At 46.3% G+C, this 18,955-nt stretch overlaps 1 protein-coding gene across 3 annotated transcripts in view; it reads right to left on the minus strand.

Annotated features, from left to right (window-relative positions):
* Nucleotides 1-312: 312 nt before the first annotated feature.
* Nucleotides 313-18,955, minus strand: part of LOC138798925 (gastrula zinc finger protein XlCGF57.1-like) — a 48,078-nt gene continuing 29,435 nt past the window's right edge. For 2 of the 3 annotated variants that reach the window (XM_069979547.1, XM_069979546.1), the window contains exons 4-9: nucleotides 9,275-9,326; nucleotides 4,846-4,943; nucleotides 4,647-4,761; nucleotides 3,711-3,799; nucleotides 3,261-3,378; nucleotides 313-1,715 (exon numbers count right to left, since the gene is read on the minus strand). In XM_069979547.1, the coding sequence (XP_069835648.1) occupies nucleotides 565-1,715; nucleotides 3,261-3,378; nucleotides 3,711-3,799; nucleotides 4,647-4,761; nucleotides 4,846-4,943; nucleotides 9,275-9,326 (1,623 nt within the window). In that variant the 3' untranslated portion in view covers nucleotides 313-564. Of the gene's footprint in view, nucleotides 1,716-3,260; nucleotides 3,379-3,710; nucleotides 3,800-4,646; nucleotides 4,762-4,845; nucleotides 4,944-9,274; nucleotides 9,327-16,359; nucleotides 16,464-18,955 lie in introns of all 3 variants that reach the window. The other variant, XM_069979548.1, reaches the window with a different exon arrangement.

Raw genomic sequence — 18,955 nt, forward strand, 5'->3', positions numbered from 1 at the left:
ACGGTCACCGACACATATGTATCCTCTCCCCCCACCCACTGTCACCGACACATATGTATCCTCTCCCCCCACCCACTGTCACCGACACATATGTATCCTCTCTTCCTACCACTGTCACATATGTATCCTCTCCCCCCACCCAGTGTCACCAACCATACGTATCCTCCCCCCATCTACTGTTACTGACACGGATGTATCCTCTCCTACAACAATCTACCAAGGCTCACAGCACTACAGTAAGGTCCAATACCATTGTATCCGCACCATATTACAGCTGATCTATAATCTGGCCATGAGGATCAGTCCTCCACCTTAGTCTTGTCACTTTATTCCCTGCATTGTGGAGGTTTGCTCCAATACATCCATAAACTGTGCTGTCCTCCAGCTGCTCTGGGAGGATTTAATAACCATGAAGTTTTCCTAGTGATGAGCTGATGGGTTTCTATATTCAGGAAAACTTCTTATACTAAAAACTTCCAGCGTTTATAAACCAAAGATTTCACAGGAAGAGAAATACTAGAAACGGCAGCATTGCTGATCACATATGACCACCGGATGGATCCCTCACACAGGATTTCTAGTTGTCTCACAGGGTGTGCTGCTACTTTCATATTGATGACATCTTTGATGTATGGCTAGTTCAGATTTCCTTGCAAAACATTTTCCGCATTCAGAGCAAGAAAATGGCTTCTCCCCAGTGTGAATTCTCACATGTTTCCCGAGGTCTGACTTCTGGGTAAAACCTTTCCCGCATTCCAAACACATAAAGGGCCGCTCTCCTGTGTGAGTTCTCTGATGGGTGATGAGAGTTGACTTTTGCGTAAAACATTTGCCACAATCTGGACATGAGAAGGGCTTCTCCCCTGTGTGGATTCTCTGATGTTTAACCAGTTCTGATTTCATTGCAAAGCTGTATCCACACTCAAAGCATGAGAATGGCTTCTCCCCCTTGTGAATCCGCTCATGTCGAATGTGTTCTGATTTGTGTGTGAACCGCTTCCCACACTGCGAACATAAAAATGGCTTCTCCCCAGTGTGAATCCGATGGTGTTTACCAAGTTCTGCTTTCCTAGCAAAATTTTTCCCACAAATCAAACAGGAAAATGGCTTCTCCCCTGTGTGAATTTTCTGGTGTTCAACAAGATTAGACTTCTGAGTAAAGTATTTCCCACACTCAGAACATGAAAATGGCTTCTCCCCAGTGTGAATCCTCTGATGTTTGAGATAGTCAGATTTCTGCCTGAAACTCTTTCCACACACAGAACATGAAAATGGCTTCTCCCCTGTGTGGATTCTCTCATGTCGGACAAGTTCTGATTTGTGGGGAAAACGTTTCCCACAGTGAAAACAGGGAAAAGGCTTCTCTCCAGTGTGAATTCTTTCATGTCGCACACGTTCCGATTTATGGGTGAAGCATTTTCCGCACTCTGTGCATGAGAAGAGAGACTTTTTTGAGTGCATCTTCTGATGGCGAAGAAAGAAAGACTTTGATGTAAAACACTTAGTACATTCAGGACAGGGATAGACATTCTCCCTTTGGAGATCTGCGTTGGGAGAAGGATCTCTGAGCGGTAAATCAGGAGACGGGTCGGTCCTGATGGCTGTCTGGGGCTGTCTGTCTGTCTGAGCGTTTTTTCTGGAAGGATCTTGTAAAATGCCGTCATCTTCACTTTTACAGTCCGATAAGAGGAGATTTTCATCAGAGTTGTGTAGACCTGGTGACAAGAGGAAATCACTGTGACATTATTACACTCCTGCCATGAGAAATCTCTTTGTGGTTCTCAGTGACCTGTGCTGTTATCTGCGTGTGGCGGTTATCTCTGCGTGTGGCCGCTATCACTGACCTGTGCTAATATCTCTGCGTGTGGCGGTTATCTCTGCGTGTGGCCGCTATCACTGACCTGTGCTGTTATCTGCGTGTGGCGGTTATCTCTGTATATAACGGTTATCACTGACCTGTGCTGTTATCTGCGTGTGGCGGTTATCTCTGCGTGTGGCCGCTATCACTGACCTGTGCTGTTATCTGCGTGTGGCGGTTATCTCTGTATATAACGGTTATCACTGACCTGTGCTGTTATCTGCGTGTGGCGGTTATCTCTGTATATAACGGTTATCAGTGACCTGTGCTGGTATTTCTGCGTGTGGCGGTTATCTCTGTATATAACGGTTATCACTCACCTGTGCTGTTATCTGCGTGTGGCGGTTATCTCTGCGTGTGGCCGCTATCACTGACCTGTGCTGTTATCTGCGTGTGGCGGTTATCTCTGTATATAACGGTTATCACTGACCTGTGCTGTTATCTGCGTGTGGCGGTTATCTCTGTATATAATGGTTATCACTGACCTGTGCTGTTATCTGCGTGTGGCGGTTATCTCTGTATATAACGGTTATCACTGACCTGTGCTAATATCTCTGCGTGTGGCCGCTATCACTGACCTGTGCTGTTATCTGCGTGTGGCGGTTATCTCTGTATATAACGGTTATCACTGACCTGTGCTAATATCTCTGCGTGTGGCCGCTATCACTGACCTGTGCTGGTATTTCTGCGTGTGGCGGTTATCTCTGTATATAATGGTTATCACTCACCTGTGCTGTTATCTGCGTGTGGCGGTTATCTCTGTATATAATGGTTATCACTGACCTGTGCTAATATCTCTGCGTGTGGCGTTTATCTCTGTATATAATGGTTATCACTCACCTGTGCTGTTATCTGCGTGTGGCGGTTATCTCTGTATATAGCGGTTATCACTGACCTGTGCTAATATCTCTGCGTGTGGCGGTTATCTCTGTATATAACGGTTATCACTCACCTGTGCTGTTATCTGCGTGTGGCGGTTATCTCTGTATATAATGGTTATCACTGACCTGTGCTGTTATCTGCGTGTGGCGTTTATCTCTGTATATAATGGTTATCACTCACCTGTGCTGTTATCTGCGTGTGGCGGTTATCTCTGTATATAGCGGTTATCACTGACCTGTGCTAATATCTCTGCGTGTGGCGGTTATCTCTGCGTGTGGCGGTTATCTCTGCGTGTGGCGGTTATCTCTGCGTGTGGCGGTTATCTCTGCGTGTGGCGGTTATCTCTGCGTGTGGCGGTTATCTCTGCGTGTGGCGGTTATCTCTGCGTGTGGCGGTTATCTCTGCGTGTGGCGGTTATCTCTGCGTGTGGCGGTTATCTCTGCGTGTGGCGGTTATCTCTGCGTGTGGCGGTTATCTCTGCGTGTGGCGGTTATCTCTGTATATAACGGTTATCACTTACCTATGCTGATATCTGCAGCCGTTTCCTCCCCCTTCATCTCACTACTATCTGTAACATATACGTTCTCTTCCTCCTCCTCCTCTACAACTTCTATCTTGATACCAATTGTTTCATCACTCTGCAAAGACACAAATAACTCAGACAGAGAAATTCCATAGAAAACATTTTGCAAAATTTTCTTTAAAGGAGAAGTCCCATGAAATGAGGAAAAAAAGCAGAAAGGGGGGGGGGGGGAGGAGGCACAGGAAAATAATAAAGTATACTAACCCGTCCTTGTGCCCATGTACCCCCAGGTCCAGCTGACAGCCGCTAGCTGAGCAGGCAATCGTGACATTGCAGCTGGAAGAGTTGGGTACCTGAATGTGCTGTACCCCCCCCGCACAGGTATGGGGGCACGGGGACAGGTAAGTACGGCAAGTGGGGTAAGGCATGTGCTGACCCCCCAACTACCTGACTGTCTGGAGAAGCATCATGATTGTCCTTCCAGGATCGGCTAGAAGAAAGAGGACTGTGACTCCTCTCAGGTGTACTGGATCCATCTAGAAGACACACACAGGGATGGAGGTCATGTATAGAGGTCACTGACAAGCTTCCAAATTGTGCTCACCCACTGAGCCTTAAAAAACTAACACACCCTGTGAGGACAGTAAATTGTTATTTCATACAATATTGTATCCTATGTAGGTGATAAGATAAGATGTTGTGCCATGATAAATGTCTTTGTTTGGCGGTTTTCTGTGTGTGTAGCACAGTTATCTGTATGTGTGTGTGGCGCAGTTATCTGTGTGTGGCATTTATCTGTGTGAGTCTGCCGCAGTTATATGTCTGTGTGGCAGTTTTCTGTATGTGTGTGTGGCAGTTATCTGTGTGAGTGTGGCGCCTTTATCTGTGTGTGTGTATGTTCGTGTGTAGCACAGTTATCTGTGTGTGTGTGTGTGTGTAGCACAGTTATCTGTGTGTGTGTGTGTGTGTAGCACAGTTATCTGTGTGTGTGTGTGTGTGTGTAGCGCAGTTATCTGTGTGTGTGGCAGTCATCTGTATGTGTGTGTGGCGCCGTTATCTGTATGTGTGTGGCGCCGTTATCTGTATGTTTGTGTGGCACAGTTATCTCTGTGTGTGTAGCACAGTTATCTGTGTGTGTGTGTAGCACAGTTTTCTCTGTGTGTGTGTGTAGCGCTGTTATCTGTGTGTGTGTGTGGCGCCGTTATCTGTGTGTGTGGCGTCGTTATCTGTGTGTGTGTGTGGCGTCGTTATCTGTATGTGTGTGTGGCGTCGTTATCTGTATGTGTGTGTGGCGTCGTTATCTGTATGTGTGTGTGGCGTCGTTATCTGTATGTGTGTGTGGCGTCGTTATCTGTATGTGTGTGTGGCGTCGTTATCACTGACCTGTGACGATATCTGCAGCCGTTTCCTCCTCCTTTATGGGTCTATCATTAGAGAAATACATTTCCTCGTCTTCTTCCTCTACAACTTCTATCTTAATGTCAATCGTATCATCACTCTGAAAAGACAAATATCTCCTTAAGATTTTTCTATATATTACAGAGGAGTCCATAAAGGGGGAAGTGGGGTGACCTCTGACTACCTGACTGTCTGCGGGGACATCATGGTTTTCTTCTGACCGATTCTGGGGGGACAGAGGACTGTGACTCCTCTCAGGTGTACATCCAGAGCTGGATCTATCTATAAGAAACACACAGGGAGGATAGATATCAGAGGGGTAAGGATAGTCTGTAAGCCACACAGGAGAAGGCTCAGGGCCCTATTACACAGACAATAATTACATATCCAGCTGCTGTGTTATCAGGGTTATACAGTTACTATACATTATACACCACATGCTGCTATACTGTACAGTAACTTATATATCACATATCCAGCTGCTGTGTTATCAGGGTTATACAGTTACTCTACATTATATACCACATGCTGCTATACTGTACAGTAACTTATATATCACATATCCAGCTGCTGTGTTATCAGGGTTATACAGTTACTATACATTATATACCACATGCTGCTATACTGTACAGTAACTTATATATCACATATCCAGCTGCTGCTGTGTTATCAGGGTTATACAGTTACTGTACATTATATACTACATGCTGCTATACTGTACAGTAACTTATATATCACATATCCAGCTGCAGTGTTATCAGGGTTATACAGTTACTATACATTATATACCACATGCTGCTATACTGTATAATAACTTATATATCACATATCCAGCTGCTGTGTTATCAGGGTTATACAGTTACTATACATTATATACCACATGCTGCTATACTGTACAGTAACTTATATATCACATATCCAGCTGCTGTGTTATCAGGGTTATACAGTTACTATACATTATACACCACATGCTGATGGCTATACTGTACAGTAACTTATATATCACATATCCAGCTTTCTAAATGTTTGTTTCATCTGTTTTACATGTTATTCAGAATAAAAAAAAAAATCTATATTATATTTGGAAGGTGGAACAAATTATCTGCATTATATTGAATTCATATGTGAAAATCTGTTTTGGTATAAGAGTGATTTGGATTACAAGCATGTTCCTGAAACTAATTATGCTTGTAATCCAAGACACCACTGTATATATATATATATATATATATATATATATATATATATATATATATATATATATATATATATATATATGTGTGTGTGTGTGTGTGTTTATATATACATATTTATACAGCCCAGCATACTATTGTATATATACAGCCCAACATACCAATACATATATATATTACAAAAAAGTCTGCAGCACTACAGCAATAAAGGAGTTGGGTGCCAGCCACGGACGTGCTGCTTTAATTTCTGGATTGTATATTACTGCACCTTGGATCAGGTACAGCTATCATCCTGTTTTGAGCAAATAAACTTTTGATCACTTTATCTCGGACATGCCGCTTCAATTTCTGGATTGTATATGCAGCCGAGCATACCATTATATACACAGTGGTGCCTTGGATTATGAGTATAATTGGTTCCGGGACCGTAATCCAAATCTACTCTTAAACCAAAGCAAATTTTCCCATAAGAAATCACTGATAGGCTATGTTCACACAATGTTTTTTCAGCTCCGTTTAAAATGTTGTCCGTTAGTCTGAGTCTAAAATAACGGACGTCATTTAGCTGTCTGGCCTTCTCTTAGTGCAGTGACTGGTGTTTGTACATTATACTAGTTTGGTTACTAATTGGGTGTGTCTTAATTGAAAAGTCCATTGACTTCAATAGTAAAAACGGAGACAGAAAGTCAAGAAAAGAAAAACTGTGAACTACTAGTAAAAAACGTCCGCTGTTTGCAAAAGACGACCGACAATAATGATCATATTCATTATTTTGACGTCCGCGGCAAAAACGTCCGTTATTCAATACAGTGTGTGCATTGGGTGTCCGTCTTCTCATTTACTTCAATGCATTGCCATTGCAGTCAGTTAAATAGCGGCCAAAACGGACGTTTTTTTACATATGAAAATCGGCCGGCTTTTCAATATTTTTGACGTTGTGTGAACATAGCCATATGCAGACAATTTGTTCCACACCCCAAAATAATAATTTTTTTAAAATTCTAAATAACATGTGAAACAAACATTTGGGGATGGGAGAAAGTATCACAACTATCACTGCAACCTCCAGCAGTCGGGGCTTTATGGCAGAGTGACGGACGCCGCTCCTCAGTGCAAGACATAGGAAGCCGCAGCCACACATGGAGGACGCCCAGACTCTGAGGAAGAAGATTCTCTGCTCTGATGTGCAGGGAAACCAGACACTGCTCATCAATGCAGCATCTCTGGAGAGACCTGAAAATGGCGGCCACCAACGTCCACCATCCAACCTGAGGGAAGCGGAGAGAATCTGGCAGGAAGAATGGTGGAGGACCCCCGAATTCAGGGGGGAAACACTTATTGCATCATTTCCACGAAGACTCCTGGCTGTACTAGCTCCACGGGGAGGAGGGGGCTTCTAATCACTACCGACCACAGGGAGGAGGGGGCTTCTAATCACTACCGAGCACAGGAAGGAGGGGGCTTCTACTCACTACTGAGCACAGGGAGGAGGGGGCTTCTAATCACTACTGAGCACAGGGAGGAGGGGGCTTCTACTCACTACTGACCACAGGGAGGAGGGGGCTTCTACTCACTACCGACCACAGGGAGGAGGGGGCTTCTACTCACTACTGACCACAGGGAGGAGGGGGCTTCTACTCACTACCGAGCACAGGGAGGAGGGGGTTTCTACTCACTACTGAGCACAGGGAGGAGGGGGCTTCTACTCACTACTGACCACAGGGAGGAGGGGGCTTCTACTCACTACTGAGCACAGGGAGGAGGGGGCTTCTAATCACTACTGACCACAGGGAGGAGGGGGCTTCTAATCACTACCGACCACAGGGAGGAGGGGGCTTCTACTCACTACGGAGCACAGGGAGGAGGGGGCTTCTACTCACTACTGACCACAGGGAGGAGGGGGCTTCTACTCACTACTGACCACAGGGAGGAGGGGGCTTCTAATCACTACTGAGCACAGGGAGGAGGGGGCTTCTAATCACTACTGACCACAGGGAGGAGGGGGCTTCTAATCACTACTGAGCACAGGGAGGAGGGGGCTTCTAATCACTACCGACCACAGGGAGGAGGGGGCTTCTAATCACTACCGAGCACAGGGAAGAGGGGGCTTCTACTCACTACCGACCACAGGGAGGAGGGGGCTTCTACTCACTACCGACCACAGGGAGGAGGGGGCTTCTACTCACTACTGAGCACAGGGAGGAGGGGGCTTCTACTCACTACTGAGCACAGGGAGGAGGGGGCTTCTACTCACTACTGAGCACAGGGGGGAGGGGGCTTCTACTCACTACTGAGCAGAGGGGAGGAGGGGGCTTCTACTCACTACTGAGCAGAGGGGAGGAGGGGGCTTCTACTCACTACTGAGCACAGGATGTGAATACTTATGACTAGAGATGAGCGAGCCGTGCCGAGGTTCAGGTTCCGTTGACCTAGGCTGTGTTCCTGTTTTCCAGGCGGGACTCGGGCTGTCTCCACCTTCCCCACGGAACAGGAAGGCAGCGGGAGTCAAATGCTGATGGTTTGTGTTCTTACGACCACACTGTACCTCGGCACGGCTCGCTCGTCTACTTATCACCAGGGAAGATTTCAGTTTTTCTTGTTTAATAAACTTGCCAAATTATCTTCAATTCAGTTTTTTTTGGTCAGGATGGTCAGGTGCAGATTGTCCATTAATGGGGGGGGGGGGGGGGGGGGGGGGTAAGAGTGTCCGGTAATAGAAGGGGGGGGGGGGCGGTAAAAGTGTCCTGTAACGGGAGGAGGGGGGGGGGGAAGAGTATCCGGTAAAAAAATAAAAAAGTTTTATGAACTTACCAAATGGCTGCAATGAAACAAAGGGTGAAAAGTTTGAGGGGTCTGAATACTTTCCGTGCCCACTGTATAATGGTATGAACAGGAAACAATCACATGCCTACACTGATCAATATGTAAAAAGGTGCACAAAGCCTCCATTACAAGTCTCAAAACACAGGACTAGCCAGATGTCCCTCCAGGGGAGGACCTAGAAAAGGCATGGCTCCTGTACGGAGATCACCAACACCCCCATATTAAGTGGCCCCTTCAGTCAATATCCAACTCAATTACGTGTCTGATCAATATCCATCCACAGACTGTGGATTAGTGGATCCACTAATGTTTCAGTGTATTGAGAGGTATTAGAGTGATGTGATCTTCCGAGGTTGTGTCATGCTATCCCCATCTGACCCAGGCCGCACACGTATTTCAGGAGTCGGGAAGGGGTTAGGATAAGCTTTACTGAAACATATCTCCAATGCATGTAAACAGGACATGATGAGTCAATGGGGCCTATAGAGACACGCTCTGTACATATTAAAAGCTTTTCTGGCATACGCTGAATGTATAACCACATTGTGAACAATGCCTGACTGAGATGGTTCCCTGTGGATAAAAGCCGCCTCTCACCTGGTGATGGGACTGGCTCTTCCATGTCATTGTCTTCTGCACAATCACAATCCTGCAGAAAACACAGACAATGACATTGTATAAAAAAAAACCTGGTCACAACCTCAAACACTGCAAAACCAAATACATTTTAGTCTAGCCGGCCTAGTCTAGGTAAAACAAGATGAAAACCAATGACACCGGGGATCCATCCCAACACCATATTCTAGTCTCATGGTCTAAACCCAATGATCCAACCCGAGGTAACCTGAAGATCCCAACCCCATGATTTAGTCTGCAGGTCCCCACAACATGATCCAACCTGAGGTAACCTGAAGATCCCAAACCTATGATCTAGTCTGATGGTCCCAACACCATGATCCAACCCAACGTAACCTGAAGATCCCAAACCCATAATCTAGTCTGATGGTCCCCACAACATGATCCAACCTGAGGTAACCTGAAGATCCCAACCCCATGATTTAGTCTGCAGGTCCCCACAACATGATCCAACCTGAGGTAACCTGAAGATCCCAAACCTATGATCTAGTCTGATGGTCCCAACACCATGATCCAACCCAACGTAACCTGAAGATCCCAAACCCATAATCTAGTCTGATGGTCCCCACAACATGATCCAACCTGAGGTAACCTGAAGATCCCAACCCCATGATTTAGTCTGCAGGTCCCCACAACATGATCCAACCCAACGTAACCTGAAGATCCCAAACCCATAATCTAGTCTGAGGGTCCCAACACCATGATCCAACCTGACGTAACCTGAAGATCCTAAACCCATAATCTAGTCTGATGGTCCCCACACCATAATGTAACCTGGAGATCCCAAACCCATGATGTTTTTTTTAAAACTGTTTTTATTGAAGGATAAAAAAAACACACAAGCAATATCTAGAGTAACATTTGCATCATGTACAGGACAACACAATATAGCAAGTATGACATGCTTGTGTAAACAGTTAACTTGCAGAAAAGCAAACAACGGCAGCAAGATCCGAACCATGCAGCAATGAGATAGGAATATAGCATATAATGTTCCTTATCCATGAAGGGCACTTCCATGAAAAGAGATAACAGTAAAGTAAATTAGTCATCTCCTCATGTTGAAGGTAGGTCATTTCTCCCAATGTCAGAGGCGAGTCACACCACCAACCCCATACCTTTCGGAATTTCCCAGCACACTCCCGATGTTTTCCAAAAAGTTTTATTAGATTTTACAATAAACTGCTGACAAAAATATTATAGAACTCTGGGCCAATAACATTCGCCCATGTCAACAAGAATGTAGTTATCAAATAAGATACAGACAATAAAACAACACACAAGCAATAACAATAACCAATTAGTGCCAGTGGTGGTGTTATTAATGTTAGCTCTACATTAACAAAGGAAGGGCAACTGCCCGTCAAACCACAGCCCATTGTAAGCTACAACCATTTCCAGTTCCAACTCCAACATGGAACTGAAATAGAGAGGGAAAAGAGAAAGAAAAAAAGAATAGAAGAGAAGAAGAAAAAATAGAAGAAAGGAAGGGAAAAAATAAATTAATGGGGGGGGGGGGGGGGGAGTCTTATCCTCCTCAGGGGATCGATCAGCATCATGAACCAAGACAGTCTTCTGACCTAAGTGGAAGAGGACAAGTAAGAAATCCAGGGTTGCCACACTTTTTGAAATTTCTCCTCTCTGTTATTTAAGATAGAATGAAAAGGCGGCCATTGACCATTATCCTGTTAAGTTTGGTTTTCAGTAAATCCAAGGGAATTGTACTCTTCTTCCAAGAAGTAGCAATCGCAATTTTAGCTGCAAGAAACAAAAAGGAGGCAAATTGTTGCGTGTGTTTTGGCACCCCTGGAATCCTCACATTTAAGAGGGCGTGGGTAGGAGATATACGTACATTACATTGCATCAGAGAAAACAGCATATTAAATATTCGTCTCCAAAACCTTTTCACCTTAGGGCAAACCCACCATACATGAAACATAGTTCCTTCCTCCCCACAATGCTGAAAACATAATGGCGAGTAGTCAGGAAACATCCGAGCGATCTGAGCAGGAACTAAATACTAGCGGAGTAGTACCTTATAATTCGCCTCCACCAAAGCTGTGTTAATAGAGACTTTAGCAGTAGTAACCACAATGTCTTGCCATTCTCTTGTTTAGAACAAAACAGAGATATCTGGTTCCCATTGTGACATGTAGCTTAATTTACCAGGGGGTTCAATAAGATGAGCGTACAGTAAAGAGAGTGCGTGCTTTCCTAAAGGAGAATACACAATTGTTCAAAAAAGGTAGTTACCGTAACATCTGTCGCACGCCTTTTCAAAGAGGAAAGAAAATGCATTATTTGATTACACTCACCGGCCACTTTATTACACCTGTCCAACTGCACGTTACCACTTAATTTCTAATCAGCCAATCACATGGCGGCAACTCAGTGCATTTAGGCATGTAGACATGGTCAAGACAATCTCCTGCAGTTCAAACCGAGCATCAGTATGGGGAAGAAAGGGGATTTGAGGCCTTTGAACGTGGCATGGTTGTTGGTGCCAGAAGGGCTGGTCTGAGTATTTCAGAAACTGCTGATCTACTGGGATTTTCCCGCACAACCATCTCTAGGGTTTACAGAGAATGGTCCGAAAAAGAAAAACCATCCAGTGAGCGGCCGTTCTGTGGGCGGAAATGCCTTGTTGATGCCAGAGGTCAGAGGAGAATGGGCAGACTGGTTCCAGCTGATAGAAAGGCAACAGTGACTCAAATAGCCAACCGTTACACCCAAGGTAGGCAGAAGAGCATCTCTGACCGCACAGTACGGCCAACTCTGAGGCAGATGGGCTACAGCAGCAGAAGACCACACCGGGGGCCACTCCGCTCAGCTAAGAACAGGAAACTGAGGCTACAATTTGCACAAGCTCATCGAAATTGGACAGTAGAAGATTGGAAAAACGTTGCCTGGTCTGATGAGTCTCGATTTCTGCTGCGACATTCGGATGGTAGGGTCAGAATTTGGCGTCAACAACATGAAAGCATGGATCCATCCTGCCTTGTATCAACGGTTCAGGCTGGTGGTGGTGGTGTCATGGTGTGGGGAATATTTTCTTGGCACTCTTTGGGCCCCTTGGTACCAATTGAGCATGGTTGCAACGCCACAGCCTACCTGAGTATTGTTGCTGACCATGTCCATCCCTTTATAACCACAATGGACCCAACATCTGATGGCTACTTTCAGCAGGATAATGCGCCATGTCATAAAGCTAGAATCATCTCAGACTGGTTTCTTGAACATGACAATGAGGTCACTGTACTCCAATGGCCTCCACAGTCACCAGATCTCAATCCAATAGAGCATCTTTGGGATGTGGTGGAACGGGAGATTGGCATCATGGATGTGCAGCCGACAAATCTGCGGCAACTGTGTGATGTCATCATGTCACTATGGACCAAAATATCTGAGGAAGCTTCCAGCACCTTGTTGTATCTATGCCACCAAGAATGGAGGCAGTTCTGAAGGCAAAAGGGGGTCCAACCCGTTACTAGCATGGTGTACCTAATAAAGTGGCCGGTGAGTGTATATCAAAAATTTTAGTATCAGGCAATTTATGTATGGTGGTAAAGAAATCCCTCGGGCGAATACCTTGTCTGTAGAAGAAGTTACCAATTTGATAAAGACCTTTATCGGACCACCATTTGAATGCTGCGGAGCGCATGCCTGGCGCAAAATCAGGATTAGAGAACTAAGGAGCAGCCAGTGTGTGGTCAGAACCCAATTCAAAGGCACGTTTAATACGATCCCATAAGGCCAAATTAGAAGAGAGGAGCGGGCATAGGATGGTCGGTCTCTTACGCACAGAAATCCAAGGCAGTAGGTCAATTGGAGTGAACGGACAAGCATACTGTTCAATAGCCAGCCAACCCGGGCGAGCAGAGTTTCTATGCAAAGACACAATCTGTAATGACTAGTCAGGTACGAGAGCAGAGACACAGACAAGTGAGCCCTAAACTGACCCAATCCAGTGCCCCAGCCTACTTACCGCAATCTGCCCTAGATGACAGCGGGTAACTTGGAGACGTTCCCTACACTGAGTAGGTGAAACACAAGACAAAACAGGACAAACAAAACACAATAAAGAAATGTCAGCAATCCGGGTCATACACTGTCAGGTAGCAGAGGTACTGAGTCACAAGGCGAAAGCAAGGTCAGAACACAGGCAGAAGATCAGGGCAAGCAGCAAACAAGGAAGGTCCAGGTACAAGCCAAAAGGTCAGAAACAGGAGACAATCACAAACCAGGGAGCTGAGACACTGTGTGATACACACCAAAATACCCAGCAACTCCTGCAGACACAGACTGTGTTAGGGCCCTTTTACACAGAAAGATTATCTGACAGATTATCTGCCAACGATTTGAAGCCAAAACCAGGAACAGACAATAAACAGAGATCAATTCCAGTCCTGGCTTTGGCTTCAAATCTTTGGCAGATAATCTTTCTGTGTACAAGGGCCCTTATATGAGGAACCAGGAATCTGGTTCAGGACAGGATTGGCCCAGCCCCTAATCTCCAACCAGAGACACCTGAAACACATACACACACTGGGAGCAACCTGCCTGTCACAGAATGCAAGCCAAACCAAGGTTAACCCTGCAATTGCCAGAGAACACAACAGAGGCAACCTGAGCAGAGAAATAGGCCAGTGTACAGACTACCCAGTGCATAACAAAATTTACCAACCGCGGCGTCTTGTCCGCGCGCCCTGAGCACAGGAGACCGGTGCTGATGCAAAGTCAGGTAAATTGCTAACACAATCGGTGCAAGGCGGGCAGCATAATAATATTCAGCTAGGTTAGGAAGGCCGAGGCCTCCATTTACCAGACTAGTATAGAGCGTACGTTGAGCCACACGACAACGGCGAGGACCCCAAACAAAAGCCAAAATATCTTTCTGAAGCCCACACAGGAAAGAAGAGGGAACATCTATAGAGACAGTTTGAAAGAAATATAAAACCTTAGGCAATAAAGTAATTTTTTTTTTTAAACTGAGTTTTATTAAGGATACAGTATATATCAATAATAACATTGTTACATACAGTACGTAATAGCAAGCATCAAGGACTTAACATGTAATTCCGTCAGGAGCAACATTCAGTTACAAGAGATGCAACCATGGTCTCGCGGAACAAAACAAATATCCATGCATCGGAGCAAGCTAGTGTCTGGGACGTTAGCTATCAATAGAGGACCGTACATTTACTGCGCGCATAAAATAGGGAGGGTCAGTTCCCTCTGAAGCTACTGTGGGGATTGGCACCATGGGTCCCATATCTTGTAATATTTCTTACATCTCCTGTGCTTGTATATTACCTTCTCGTATGCTGTAATTTTGTTAATCTGTATTTTCCACATCTGAGCGGTAGGGGGGCGAGGGTCCATCCAGCGAATGGCAAAGGACTTCCTTGCTATGAATAGAGATTCTCTAAGCAGGGGCGTAGCTAAAGGCTGATGGGCCCTGGTGCACAATGTTAGCTTGGGGCCCCCCCATCTCCCCCCGATCAGGCAAAGTCCTATCTAACGTTATATCCAATTACTCTAATGTGCCACCATGTTCTAATGCCCTGTCACTGCCTCCACCTCATGTACTGCACTACTGCCCCCTATAGATAATGGACTGTACTGTGTCATTGTCTAATCATTGGATTCCAATCTTTGACTCTCCAGCTGAAAAACTACAACTCTCATTATAAACTGCCAGTTGGAAACAATGGGGGTTGTAGTGCTGCAACCTGAAGAGCCACATGCTGCAAAACTACAACTCCCATAATAAACTGTCAGCAGGGCACGATGAAGTTTGAACTTCTGCAACCTGGAGAAGTCACCTGATATCACCTGCAGTCCTATGTAACACCACAGATAACAGTGATATCTCTGAGTACAGATCATATAGTAGATGTCCCCTGCAGTCCTATGTAACACCACAGATAACAGTGATATCCCTCTGAGTACAGATAATGTAGTAGTCACCTGCAGTCCTATGTAACACCACATAACACAGTGGTATCTCTGAGTACAGATCATGTAGTAGATGTCACCTGCAGTCCTATGTAACACCACAGATAACACAGTTCTATCCCTCTGAGTACAGATAATGTAGTAGTCACCTGCAGTCCTATGTAACAGCACAGATAACACAGTGATATCTAGAGTACAGATAATGTAGATGTCACCTGCAGTCCTATGTAACACCACAGATAACACAGTGATATCTGAGTACAGATAATGTAGTAGTCACCTGCAGTCCTATGTAACACCACATAACACAGTGGTATCTCTGAGTACAGATCATGTAGTAGATGTCACCTGCAGTCCTATGTAACACCACAGATAACACAGTTCTATCCCTCTGAGTACAGATAATGTAGTAGTCACCTGCAGTCCTATGTAACAGCACAGATAACACAGTGATATCTAGAGTACAGATAATGTAGATGTCACCTGCAGTCCTATGTAACACCACAGATAACACAGTGATATCTGAGTACAGATAATGTAGTAGTCACCTGCAGTCCTATGTAACAGCACAGATAACACAGTGATATCTGAGTACAGATAATGTAGTAGATGTCACCTGCAGTCCTATGTAACACCACAGATAACACAGTGATATCTCTGAGTACAGATAATGTAGATGTCACCTGCAGTCCTATGTAACAGCACAGATAACACAGTGATATCTGAGTACAGATAATGTAGTAGATGTCACCTGCAGTCCTATGTAACACCACAGATAACAGTGATATCTCTGAGTACAGATAATGTAGATGTCACCTGCAGTCCTATGTAACAGCACAGATAACACAGTGATATCTCTGAGTACAGATAATGTAGTAGATGTCACCTGCAGTCCTATGTAACAGCACAGATAACACAGTGATATCTCTGAGTACAGATAATGTAGTAGCTGTCACCTGCAGTCCTATGTAACAGCACAGATAACACAGTGATATCTCTGAGTACAGATAATGTAGTAGCTGTCACCTCGGGGCGCCCCTACTAAATGATGTTCTACAAAATAAGAAAAGTGTCATACAGGGACTCACAGGTGACGTCTTCTTTGATCTGAGGCCTCACTTTCCCTTTTCCTCTCCATCTGGCCCAGACCTCCAGGATGATTCCTTCCAGATACTTTTCATCTTTTCAGAACCTGCGAGACAAACAATTTAGGCTCCGCACATTTCTAGCAGCTTCCTTTCCTTTCTCCCCCCTGTCGGCTCCCAAAGTAACTGCGCTATGTGGGATGCCTCCTGTATGTAGGATCCCCTGCTGTGCCCCCTGTATGTAGGATCCCCTGCTGTGCCCCCTGTATGTAGGATCCCCTGCTGTGCCTCCTGTATGTAAGATTCCCTGCTGTGCCTCCATGAGCTAATAATGCCCCCAGAGATGCCCCCGTGAGCTAATAATCCCCCAGAGGTGCCCCCATGAACTAATAATGCCCCCAGAGGTGCCCCCATGAACTAATAATGCCCCCCAGAGGTGCCCCCATGAGCTAATAATGCCCCCAGAGATGCCCCCGTGAGCTAATAATCCCCCAGAGGTGCCCCCATGAACTAATAATGCCCCCAGAGGTGCCCCCATGAACTAATAATGCCCCCCAGAGGTGCCCCCATGAGCTAATAATGCCCCCAGAGGTGCCCCCATATACTAATAATGCCCCCAGAGGTGCCCCCATGAACTAATAATGCCCCCATGAACTAATAATGCCCCCAGAGGTGCCCCCATGAACTAATAATGCCCCCCAGAGGTGCCCCCATGAGCTAATAATGCCCCCAGAGGTGCCCCCATGAGCTAATAATGCCCCCAGAGGTGCCCCCATATACTAATAATGCCCCCAGAGGTGCCCCCATATACTAATAATGCCCCCAGAGGTGCCCCCATATACTAATATTGCCCCCAGAGGTGCCCCCCTATACTAATAATGTCCCCAGAGGTGCCCCCATGAACTAGCAATGCCCCCAGAGGTGCCCCCATATACTAATATTGCCCCCAGAGGTGCCCTCTATGAACTAATGGTGCCCCCCTATACTAATAATGTCCCCAGAGGTGCCCCCATGAACTAGCAATGCCCCCAGAGGTGCCCCCATGAACTAATAATGCCCCCCAGAGGTGCCCCCATATACTAATAATGCCCCCAGAGGTGCCCCCATGAACTAACAATGCCCCCCAGAGGTGCCCCCATATACTAATAATGCCCCCAGAGGTGCCCCCATACACTAATAATGCCCCCAGAGGTGCCCCCATATACTAATAATGCCCCCAGAGGCTCCCATAGGCTGCTGGTATGAAGTGCTGGCAGCCTATGGGAGGGAATGCAGGAGCAGGACGCTGACAGGTCCTGCTCCTGTATTCTGATCGCTTTAATGTTCCGCCCGCTCACTGTGCAGGCGGAACATCAAAGCGATCTGTGCATCCCGAGAAGCTGCACGGCCACAGCTTCTCGGGATGCTCAGAGACAAGTGGCAAGGGGGGCCGTGCGGGCCCCCCTAGCGTAGGGGCTCGGTCGCCATGGCGACCGCTGCGACCCCTATAGCTACGCCACTGTCTCTAAGCATTATGCGCGTATCGTGCGCCCACTCCTCCTCATCTAAAAGTCCGAATAAACACACTGATGGGGTGAGGGGGATAGGGATGTGTATCAGGGACGTTAGAAGTTGTGTTACTTCAGACCAGCATAAGGCTATGGAGGGACAGGCCCACACCATATGCCAAAAATCAGCCGGTTCAAGGTGGCATTTGGGACATGCTGGGTCCGCCATACGGCCCATTCGATGTAGTCTCAGTAAAGTGAGGTATGCCTGGTGGATAAAGTATAGTTGAATGAGTTTATTGTTGGCTGCAGGCGATACAAATGGCTTCACAATCTTCATCATCTAAGTTGGGTATTAGCGTTTTCCACTTCTCAAGTGTCGGGAGGGGAGTGGACGCGACCACCGCCTGGATTAGGTATGCATACAAGGAGGAGATTATGCAGCCTGGGCCTTGCGAGCGAATGATACCTATTAGTGGATAGGAGGATATAGCCTCAGAGGGGGAGGGAAATTGGGCCGAAAGTGCATGGCGCAGTTGCAGATAGCGGTAAAAGTGGGTACGGGGGACACAAAATTTGTCTCTTACTACATCAAAGGGTATCATTGAGTCATCTACATACACGTCCGTTAGGTAAAGCACCGCCTTCTGTGATGTAACGCCTGGAGTCGTGGATCCACTAAACAGTCACTAGCAATGGCACTAACCTCACCAGGGAGGTTAAGGGGCCGCTGTTTTTCACCAGAGCCCGCCGCAAGGCGGGACGGGCTTGCTGCGGCAGGCGACCTCCAGGTCGCTACCCCTGGCTTGGTTGCTAGTGACGGCAGGCGAGGCGTGGCAGGAGCAGTAGGCAGGAGATGCAGGCAGAGGTCTGTAGGCGTAATCGCAGGTGGCAGGCAGTACTCAGGAACAATAGGAAGGCAGCGGACAGGGGCTAGGGACCGGGTCAGCGGACAGGAACAAGGACTGAGGTCAGGAACAACAGGGAGCTGGGCCAAACGCTATGGGAAGCATGTAGACAGGGCATGCTGGGATTTATAGGGAGTGATTGGTGCAAACCTCCAATTATGGGCGGGCTGGCCCTTTAAATCTGAGACAGCCAACGCGTGTGCG

This window comes from Dendropsophus ebraccatus, chromosome 8 (assembly GCF_027789765.1).
Source record: "Dendropsophus ebraccatus isolate aDenEbr1 chromosome 8, aDenEbr1.pat, whole genome shotgun sequence".
Taxonomy (NCBI): domain Eukaryota; kingdom Metazoa; phylum Chordata; class Amphibia; order Anura; family Hylidae; genus Dendropsophus; species Dendropsophus ebraccatus.